An 11,561-nucleotide genomic window follows, 5' to 3' on the forward strand; every position below is an offset into this window, starting at 1 on the left:
GGGCTGGCTGCAAGGATGGTGATTGTGGTCGACCTGGTTGTTCTATTCCCAGCACGTATTTGTTATCAGCATGTAATATGGACTAGATGCTTTGCTTTGTGTTGCCTCTCTCAGGTTTACCTTTATTTCAACACACACTGTGGTTAGTGCTTAGCAAACAGTTATAATTCAAGTATGCCTGCAGCTCTGAGTCGGAGAGCAGCAGCCTGCCCCACGACCCGTGGTGGCCCTTCCACATGTCCTTCAAGAGCACCAAAGACGAATCCATCGGTATGGCTGGGGCAGCGTCCCTGCAGGGGTGTGTAGGTCATAGTCCCCACTACAGCAGCTGACGGATGGGACGCAGCATCAGGGGCAGTTACACTTGCCCACGCGAACTTGTTCGGTCACCAGCAGGTCATTTCAAGGCCTGTGGTGTGTCTGTTGTCCGTGCGTGGCTGTAAGGCTGCTTAGTGGCTGCTAAGTACGACGGCAAGCGTAGCAGGAGCAAGGCCAAGTGCATGAAGACGTGCCCAGCACCAGCAAGCACACTGCTGCAGTCTTAACCCCCAGGTAAAGGTAGCAGCCAGGCTGAAGAAAGCATTTTATTTGTCTTTCTGTCCTACCTTATTTATAGCCTGATAGTTAATGCAACTGTTGCAGGAGAACAAAGCACTTTTGGGCCCTTCAGCTTGAAGCATGGCTTCTTTGAAAGGTACATAAGGTCACAAAAAACATTGGGCAGGGAATCTGTCTTTGTCTACTGCGAAAGCGAAATAGGATCTCTGGCACAGAGCTTACTGGGGCTCAGCACTTGAAAGACTTGAGGCTGAATGAGTCTTTCTGAAAAAATCTGTGGGTTTGCCATATTTCCTCGGAGGTTATTGTAGATATAATTAGAATAGTTAGATATGTAGGTCACTTTTCACTCCTTAAAACAGCATTTGGGAGAAGTGTTAAAAAGAGTGTACCCAGACTAAATTACAGGGGAATTTTAAGTAGGCAAAAGAGGATTACCTTTATGTCTGGTATTTGCACATTACGTTGCAAAATAGATCTCATTACAGCTTGGCACAGCGTGTAGCAAATTTATCAGTAGAGAAACCAAAACAGACAGTAGTGCAAAGCAGTAGGTAGAGCACTCGGGTTGGATATGGAAAAAACAGATCCAGTTTCCTGTCATGGACTGGCTCTCCGGTTCACATCCTCATCTTTTATTTTGCAGAAATAATTAGCTCATCTTCGTTATGTATACAGTCTTCATTAACCCTGCCCTAGAATCAGCCACCCACAGCTGGTTGCTTGCTCTTTTTTTTTTTTTTTTCTGGCCCTAATAATATTCAATTACTTACACAAAGTGGAATTTGTGCAGAAGAAAATCTTGAAAGAGATTCAACCCACAGCAGCATTATGGTTAACGTCATCTTTGAGTAGGGAAGTTGAGACTCGGGTCATCATATGAGTGATGTGATTGAAGCTGGGTTTCCCGTACACTGTATGAAAGCCTTAATTATCAAGCCGCTCGGTTTTGCGGAATGAAGAAAATCTCCTTCCTGTGTTTATGCACAAATCTGAAAGATCACAGTTTCATGCCAGTGATGAATAAAATATTTAAGATCTCAAAAACATTAATAGAACAAGAAATATGTCTTACCCAGGTGTAACTGCAAAATTTCTCATATTACTCATCATAATTTTTACAGAGAAAAGTGACAAGCCTACTTGGTCCTTCGGAAAGGCCCTCCGATGCCAACTGTCATGAAGATTTGTTTGACTGCAAAGAGGAACTCCTGCAATGAAGAAGTGGGGGTGCTGCACACAGGCTAGCTCTGATAATCGCTCTGTGTCACTACCTGCCAGAGAACAGTGGTGCGCTGCCAGCTGTGCTCTGAGGAAACTGAGGAATCAGGAAGAGAAGTTGGCTGTGCATGAGCTAAGAACAGCTAGGGAGGAGTTCCAAGGCCTGAACTGATGTGAGAGATTTGGCTGAGCAAAATTAGGCAATGATCAAGTATTGTGGGAGCTCTGTGTGGCTGGGGAGATCTGACTGACCAAATAAGTGCTGGTTGGTTTACTGCACACAGTTTCTCTGAGCCACTATCCATGAAATCAAAGCCTGTTTATTAGATTCTACACTATGATGGTTTATCCTATGTTTATTCTGTTGCTTACAAAGAAAATGTATGTTTCTTTTCCATCGTTTTATTAAAAAGACTGCAGTTGCAACAGAAATTCAATATGCTTTCATGGTATCTCCAATCTGCAGAAGGAGCTTCAGCCTTCCTGAAGTCATTATGGGTGAGATTACTCAATACATTCAGATTAATGCATTTAAAGATATCTTTCATAACTAATTATCATCATTAAATAAATATGGGCTTTTGAGGTGCATAATACTTGGCTGAGTATGCACAAAGGGTTCAGAGCCAAGAAAGCAATAATAATCTAACGCTGAGCCATAATTTTATTAACAGTTTTAGTTGAACAAGGTAAGTCTCCATGTAGCCATGGCTGTGGTGCTAGCATTCCACAAACACATTGAGACATGCTGACTTTAGAGAAAAGGCTTTACATTTACCAGAAAGAGTGCAGTAGTGATTGCACATGGATTTGAAAGGATATAATTGCTGTAATTGCCTTGAGGCCTATGTTTGCTGATAAAAGATCCTTCCCTATTGCTAATTCTGGCTCATGTGTGTGGAGCAGATAATAACAATTATTCTTGCTTGTTGGGCTATGAGCAAATCTCTTGAAACGTTTGTGTATTTTTTTCCATAAAGAATGTTAAAACATTGCTACATGATGTGCTACTGCTGCATGGATTGATTGTATTGTCCTTAGTCACTCACACAGCTGATTATGGAGCAATTTTATTTTATTTTTTCAATTTTTATGAGATTTACTTATAGATAAAAAGATACGTATTGACAAGCTTAAAATATTGCCAAATATGTACTATCCTTTCTTTTAAATGAGAAAATCATTTGTAACTAGTTTTCAGGGACTTAGATTTTCCGTAGACAATTATCAAAATATTTTTGTAGTAATTAATTTCTATCCCACTGGAAAGGAAATAATCAGCAAGGTAGAATGTTATTTGAAGGGAATAATATTAAGAACACCTGTTTAACTATAACAGCATTTTAAAAAAAATATTAAAGTCTGAATTTTAAAAGCATATCACAATGCCAGGCTAATCCTAGTACAGTTTACCTTTGAAGAGACTTTGCTGTATGCAGATTAATGGAAAATGAGAATGACAGGTTCCAAGATCAGCTTGCATGCTGTGTAACAGCTACGTGTGGTATCAGCTGTGTTCTGATCTTGAAGACCAAGTAACTAAAGTTTTTGTGGTTTTGCCCTAAGGTACAACCAGAGTTTCAGAAATATGGGAGATGTTTGACTGTGTCAGCATTAATACACTGAAATGCTGAGGCATGCCTCTTGTGATGATTATCTCTATACGGCACAGCACAGCTCAAAGCATGTTCAGTGTTTTCTGGAAATTAGAAATTAGTTTTGTATTCTCAGGAGGGATAATTCCTTTTTGTAGTTTGTGTGCTTTTTTTTTTTTCACAGTGAATCATATAGGGATGCTGGAAATACATTTTTAGATTCTGAATAAGACTTAAATTTATTTTACATCTTGCAAATATGTTTTTATGATATGGTATTAAAATTAGAGCGATCTTTTATTTTCTACAGATCACGATAGCATATTCATTCTGGAGAATAAATGCCCCTTTTAATGAATAAACTAACTGAAAAATAACAAAGAAGATATTCCTTCTCTGAAAAATGTTGGCTTTTTAGGGCATCATTTAATTAGACAAATTGATAAAAGTCCGGCTGTGAGCTATTAGAAGTAGTCTGACAACATCCTACTCCCCGTTCTGTTTTTTCATTTTTGTCATGTAACTACGCTAGCACAGCAATGCCCTTTTGTTCGAAACGACAAGTGTTATTTTGCAGCAGTTGCTGTAAAAGCCCATCATCCAAGCCAGAAGCTAATCTAATGAATCTATCGGATTAAGCATTACATGAAGTCCAGCCAAGAGAAAATCTTCCCTTTCTGTGCTGTCCGTATCCCCCGATGTCCCTCCTTCCCCATGCAGTCCCTCCCACCACCTTTATCACCCCCATGGTATGAAATTCCTCTGGGATGTGGAGACTGGGCTTTAAATTTTGCCTGGGGATTTCTGGCCAGAGGTCTTGAAGGTAAAACACTCCGGTGTATTTTCTAACCCACAAGTCGGGAGACCTTCTCGAGAGACAGATCAGAGCTCAGATCTCTGCGCAAATATATCAGGGGTTGTGAGCCAGTGTCCCTGGAAGCCGAGACAAGCCTATATGGAAGCGGTGAGCTAACGCCGAGAAATAGGACATGACAGTGAATCCCTGTCAGTCTGCTGCCTTCCCTCTGCCTGGAGGCAAACACCTCAGTCCAATGAAAAGTGGAACTAAAGTGCCAGCTTCTCCGTGCCGTTACCTGCGGGTTGTTTTAGACATGTTCCCCAGAGCATACTGGCTTTTGCACATCCCACCCTTAAACTTCACCGTCTCCCAGCATTGCTCAGGGAGCCCGGGCACCCAAAGATGGGGAATGTGATGGTCCACCCTGCGCTTACTTGGCACAATCACTGAATGCTGTGGGTCTGCCGTTTTCATCTACCTCCTTTTCTGCCTTGTACCGGAGCATTTCAAGTATCCAGGTTTGTTCCCCTAGTTTCTGAAGGCCAGGCAGGCCAGGGAAACTTAACTCCCGTGGCTGGGCAGAGGCAGAGAGCAAGGCACCGAGAGGAGGGGTCATTTTAAAGAGCACCGAGCGCAGGCTCCGGTCTCTTTTGCTCACTGTGACAGAAAAGGGTCACGCTAGAAACCACAAGCTGGGACATACCAAGTGGCCTCCGATCTTTCTCCTTTCTTTTTACCACTTTTCGTCTCTTTGTCTTCTCATTTTTTCTTAGGAAGAGGCATTTTCACTGACAGCTTCTTGGACAGCTCTGGGACAACATTTTTCTGAGGAGGGTAAGGGGTTTTTAACGCCTCACTTTAATAGTGTTTAGAAGATAGCATATTAAAGGGGGGAAGGTTGTGTGTTTGAATGCATTGGTTTGGGACCCTCAATGTCCTTTGGCATAAGTTGTTGTAGTGCAAAAGGAAATTAGGGGATGGCAAACAGCTAGAGGAAACCAAATCATCCAGGGATTTCAAAGCTCAGTAACTTGGATTTGTTACAGGATTGCTTGATTTGTTTCACTGGTTTTGCATTTCCTGTCACTTACGCACTTATACACTAAACTAGCTAGTGCAATTTCTGCTGACAGAAAAGTAGTGTTCAGGAAAAAACTTTGGAAAGTGGACATTTTTTAACAGAGAGCTTCAAATGACACATATTTAAATGTGCTCCGCAATGATTTAGTGAGGCAATAAACATTAAGTGGTGCGTGCATTAAAATTTTTAAGTTATGGGTCTCTAAAAATACGTAGAACCACAAATATGACTGCCAAACTAATATGCCCTTGCCAGCTCTGAAGTTGTGGCTATTAATATGAAAAGCTATAGCTATGTGGCTGACATACAAAGACATCCAAAAGTTCTGTTCTGGTTTTATTCTGTGTCAATAATCATACACTGCAGGGGAGGTAACATAGTTTTATTGCAAAAAGTTGCATTAAACAACGAAGTAGACTGAAGCACCAGATGCACCTCCGATTGAACCTGTCTTAAAATGGCAAGCTGCTCGGAGGTTGCTATTCTCGGAGGTGACTCTGATAGCTCTCAACAGATGCAGCTCTGGGAATGCAGCCGGAGCGGGGGGAGGCGGGGAGCAGCTGACCCCCGTGCTGGCACCCAGACATTCGGGGCCCGCAGCTCACGTCAGCTTGCGCTGACACTGACACTTCCAGCACACATGGCCTTCTCCCTCTGCTGCTCTCCGCACGCAGTCATCACCCGGCAAAAGAAGAAAAAAATCCTGGTACTCACAGGCAGCAACCATTCCTTTCTATAATTAAATTACCGTTTTGTTGCATGCTGCGGGCTTAAGGGAAAATTGATGTGCTGAGATTTCAGACTGAAATGTGACTGCATTGAAATATGACTTCTTATAAATTGATCTGAAGTAATCCAGATTGTTTTATCATTAAGTAGCAATACTTCATCTTCTGTCTTTCGTGAGCACAAGGATCACAAAGAATATTAGCTTGTGTAAATTCTTTTAAAATCAATGGATATATCAAGGAGAAATGCTATATTTGAATAGGTTGCGTGCTGATCTCAGCAATTCTGTTTTAACTCTGGTATTGAAGACCAGCATTTTCCTTCGCTGTATGTTTGCATACACATATTTTTTGAAATAAGCATTTTGAGAATTACTTAAGAGCCATCTCACATTGCGTTTGACAAAAACCTAGGTCTGCATTTCAGCAAAAGCTGAACTTGCCTAGAGTTGATAAGTGTGGTTCAAATATCTCTTCTAAGATAAATGTATGTGAACAATTATTTCCATCACACATGAAGAACCTGGTTAAGTTAATACATTCTGCTACAGTTTGCACGACATTTTTTCCAGATAAAAGTTAGACATCATCTCTTCTCCCTAAATGTCCTCAAAATCGTAAAAGGAAGGTTAAGTTTAATAGTTTCAAATTACTGACATCGAAAAGCAAGCAAAGGGTCTATAAGTAGAAGGTATTTGCAAATCTGTCATGGGAAACAGAATATCATCAGTCTCATAAATCTAAAGTTATAAAAAATTGAAGCAATTTGGAGCAGATCCTAAATCTAAAATCAAGATAACGTTATACCCAGAATTCACTTTCTCCTTCATGTTTTACATTACTCTTTCTTTAAGAATTTCCCCAACTCTTAATATTTCTTGGTCAAACTCTGAATTCACTTACCTGTAAATCTGTATTAGCCCTAGAACAAAGCTGGACCATATCTTTCCTATGTTTCAGATCTAGAGCCTGGCTGACTTAAATATATATTTCCAAAATTTTACACTCTGGCAAACTTGTTTAATGTTTAGGAAGATAATTTAACTCTTCAAATGTGATGACAATATGGAAATATTATTTTTATGATCTTGTTATTAAAAAAAGGAAAATTACTTGTAGTTCTATTCGTCATAATTTGAGTATCCATTGTTATGAATAAGCAGCCACATTACAATTTAGGACCATATAATAGCTTTTAGAGAGGTAGATTATCCCACGTGTTTTATTTTTGTGGCATTTATATGTATTGACAAAGGTTAGCTTTGTTGCATAACCACTCAGATATTAAATTTCACAACTGCAGTGTAGCTCTAAACTTTTTCATTTTATTTTTAGCAAGCTCTTGGCTGTAATATTTCATTGCAGTCATGGCACCTAAGAAGAAGAATGTGAAGAAGAACAAAGCAGATATCAATGAAACTACTATCATTGTGGAAGACGGTCCCCTCAGTAAACTAAATGGCTTGAATGGACTCTTAGAAGGAGGCAATGGTTTCAGCTGCATCTCATCTGAAGTTTCTGACTCATCATATAGCCCAAATCTCTTGGAAGGTCTAAGCAGGATGAGACAAGAGAATTTTCTTTGTGATTTGACTATCAGTACCAAAACCAAATCTTTCAGTGTTCATAAGGTGGTGATGGCTTCAATCAGTGACTACTTTCACAACATCTTAAAGAAAGATCCATCCACCCAACGAGTAGACCTCAATGATGTGTCCCCATTGGGTCTAGCTACTGTTATCACCTATGCTTACACTGGAAAACTTACTCTCTCGCTTTATACAATAGGTAGTATTATTTCCACAGCAATTTATCTTCAGATTCACTCCCTTGTAAAGATGTGCTGTGATTTTCTAATCCAAGAAATCAGTGTTGAGAATTGTATGTACATTGCCAATATTGCAGAAACGTATGGACTAAAAACGACCAAGGAGGCAGCACACAAATTTATTAGAGACAACTTCATTGAATTTTCAGAAACGGATCAGTTCTTAAAACTTACTTTTGATCAGATTAATGAACTTCTTGCAGATGATGACTTACAGCTTCCTTCTGAAATTGTTGCATTCCAGATTGCAATAAAATGGCTGGAATTTGACCAAAAAAGAGTAAAGTTTGCTGCTGATCTCTTAGGCAACATCCGTTTTGGTACCATCTCAGCTCAAGACCTTGTCAATTATGTTCAAACTGTTCCGAGAATGATGCAAGATGCTGACTGCCATAAGCTCCTGGTGGATGCCATGAACTATCATTTGCTTCCGTATCATCAGAATACACTGCAGTCCAGAAGAACGAGGATTCGCGGAGGTTTCAGAGTGTTAGTTACTGTTGGGGGACGCCCTGCTCTAACAGAGAAGTCTCTTAGCAGAGACATCTTATACAGAGATCCTGAAAAGGGATGGAAGAAGCTTAGTGAGATGCCTGCTAAAAGTTTTAACCAGTGCGTGACGGTGATGGATGGATTTCTCTATGTGGCCGGTGGGGAAGACCAGAATGATGCCAGGAACCAAGCCAAGCATGCAGTCAGCAATTTCTGCAGGTAACTATTTATTTAAATTTATTTATTTATTTATTTATTCATTCCACACAGTGCAGGGAGAAGACTGAGCTGGGTTGTGATGTGCAGTGTGATCAGATCAGGTACCTATAAGGAGGACAGGGTGGAGGAGGTACGGATGCTGTTCTGTACTGAGTTTGAATGAACAGAAAAATGCAACTGAAATATGTAAAAACTTCACCATGGTTACCCATGCACAATGAGAAGAGGGGAAGACTGAGAAATATTCCAAGTGGAGGAAATAAATAGGAGAATAAACAGGAGTTCTAGGAGTTTCTAAGGTAACATTTAAATGCATGAAATCAGGCAAGGTAAGATTTTTTAAATTTCATGAGCTGATGATGCCTCACAGAAAGTTCCAAAAAATTCTCTGAGTTATTATAATCTTGCCTTTCTGTGCACCATTCACCATATCTTTAACAGCTCTTGTACTGCATTTCATATCCTTTGGCTTTTTTATTTATGACGAGTTTAGAAACTACATCATAGCCTCTTGAAGGCTATATTTCTATCCTCCAAGGTACTCCAAACAATACCTGGCTTATGATTCTTCTCTGTCATCATCTAAGAACCATACTGGTGATTGCAAGGGCAAAAGAGTATGTAGCCTAACGTGCAGTAGTCAGATGAATGGTGCTAGTTATTGATTAGTTCAGGCTAAAAGCTGATGGCACACAGTAGCTTGAAGCAAATGCTGGAGGTGAGAAAACTCATCTTTTATCTAGTAACAGACCGTGTAACAGGCTATGGACAAGCAATGCCAATATGCAGCCTAGCAGTGCTTCCTTTTCTGCTCCCGGAAAAGAACATTAAGATAACTTCTCCCAGAGAGGTCCACTAACATACCAAGATAATGAATAAGGAAAATTCTCTAGGTCATTTCTATTGTGTAATCTGCTTTGTCAGAAAAATACAGCACGTAAAGGAGACTATGCTGTTGCTCTCCCAACCTTCCGCCTCGAAGCTATGCCTCACATTCTCCAGCAAGTTGTGTGGTCGCTGCACGCCCAGGTTGTGTGAAGGAGGTGGGAGAGTCCTTGTGGTCCACTTGGTGTTCTGCTCCCTCTTCAGCCTTTATTCTTGACAATGTCAATCCACATCAGTGTGTCTGTGAACTTGCTTTCAGAGCTACCGATAAGAATGCCATATAACAGCTAGCAATTACTTTTCACTTCCTCATAGTCTTTTTCTTGTGTGATTCTCTGGTCCCTTCAGCATGCAAAGGGAAAAATGTATGGGTCTACTAATGCACCTCACCCAACTCCTTGTCCAAAGGAGTTGTTATGTACTATTTGCTACTTCTAAATTGCTTGTTGAAATGTCAGGGACAGAGGACAGCTATATTTCACATAGGTTCAGAAACTAAGATATCCTCTCCACATAAATACTACTTGATAGGAGTAGCAGGGAAAGAACACTTACCCTTACTAAAAAGGAGCAAATATAAACCACCACCTCACACTTTTTAAATTTTGTCATCTTTGCTGTAGGCATAAATCGCAATCATTTTAAAATTTCTATTGTATGTTAAAATTATTGCGTTCCAATATTCTTATGAGGTTATTATGCAAACTCAAGTTACAGAAAAGAGACAGATTTACTTTATTGAAATAATATTGGATGTGAATGGTACTAACACAGTTTTCTCCAAAAAAAACTAAATTTATTTTGAAATTTAGCAGGAGTACCAGTGTCATTCCACTGACTTCTGCCAGGCTAAAGAAATAGCTGAACACAATAGTGATTTAGCATTCCTCAGCCACTGTAGTAGTGGGACAGATTTAGGAGTGTAGAACTTACCATAGCCGCACGTGGGATGGTTACCCTCTGTTTTTAATGCTTTCAGATACGATCCCCGTTTCAACACCTGGATTCACCTGGCGAGCATGAATCAGAAGCGTACCCACTTCAGCCTGAACGTGTTCAATGGCCTCCTTTTCGCAGTGGGCGGTCGCAACTCGGAGGGTTGTCTCTCCTCGGTTGAGTGCTACGTGCCTGCCACTAATCAGTGGCAGATGAAGGCACCCCTGGAGGTGCCCCGCTGCTGCCACGCCAGCGCTGTGGTGGATGGTAGGATCCTGGTCACAGGAGGTTACATTAACAGCGCCTACTCCCGTTCAGTGTGCATGTATGACCCCAGCAACGATAGCTGGCAGGATAAGTCCAGCCTTAGCACTCCACGAGGGTGGCACTGCGCCGTGTCCCTGCTGGAGAGGGTCTATGTCATGGGTGGGTCGCAGCTGGGCGGGCGAGGGGAAAGGGTGGACGTCCTCCCCGTGGAGTGTTACAGCCCATACACGGGGCAGTGGAGTTACGTGGCGCCCCTTCAAACCGGGGTGAGCACGGCCGGCGCCTCCATGCTGAATGGGAAGATTTACTTGGTGGGGGGGTGGAATGAGATAGAGAAAAAATATAAGAAGTGCATTCAGTGCTATAACCCAGATCTCAATGAGTGGACAGAGGAAGACGAGCTGCCTGAGGCCACTGTGGGAGTATCCTGTTGTACTATATCCATGCCCAACACCAAGACAAGGGAGTCCAGGGCGAGCTCAGTCTCTTCTGTACCAGTCAGTATTTAAACATTGGTCAGACCAGCAACCGGTAAAAATGTTTACCAGCACAGCAGTTTAATTAACCCTTTAAGTAGCATTTTTGTGCTTACGTGGAAAAAAATAATTGGCTTTGCAACAATTTTAACAGTGCAAATTGGCCATTTTTCCTGATCTTTAAGACAGGCGGCATGAAACAACATATTAGGGATAAGATGAATTTTCTTAGCAGGAAAAGAGTTAAGCCATAACAGTAGAGAGAATTTTATTCTGTTCCTGACTTTGCCACTGACTCACTGTGTTATCTGTGGCAAATAATTTATTTGTGACTTGGTTTCCTTACCTGTAAAATAGAGATAAAGTTGCTTCAGAAGATTGTTGTGAGGCTTTTTTAATACTGACTTTTAAATGCTTTCAGAACTCAAAATGAAAGCCAAACATTAGTAGTAATAAATCTCAATATACATTGGAAA

The 11,561-nt window shown here is 40.9% G+C and overlaps 1 protein-coding gene across 1 annotated transcript; it reads left to right on the top strand.

Annotated features, from left to right (window-relative positions):
* The first annotated feature begins 4,778 nt into the window (after positions 1 to 4,778).
* Positions 4,779 to 11,561, top strand: KLHL31 (kelch like family member 31). Its single transcript, XM_080584068.1, has 3 exons — positions 4,779 to 5,007; positions 7,318 to 8,521; positions 10,386 to 11,561. Exons 2-3 carry the CDS (start codon positions 7,350 to 7,352, stop codon positions 11,116 to 11,118), a joined length of 1,905 nt encoding a protein of 634 aa, XP_080440194.1. The 5' UTR covers positions 4,779 to 5,007; positions 7,318 to 7,349; the 3' UTR covers positions 11,119 to 11,561.

This window comes from Anser brachyrhynchus (assembly GCF_964034855.1).
Source record: "Anser brachyrhynchus genome assembly, chromosome: 3".
Classification (NCBI taxonomy): Eukaryota; Metazoa; Chordata; class Aves; order Anseriformes; family Anatidae; genus Anser; species Anser brachyrhynchus.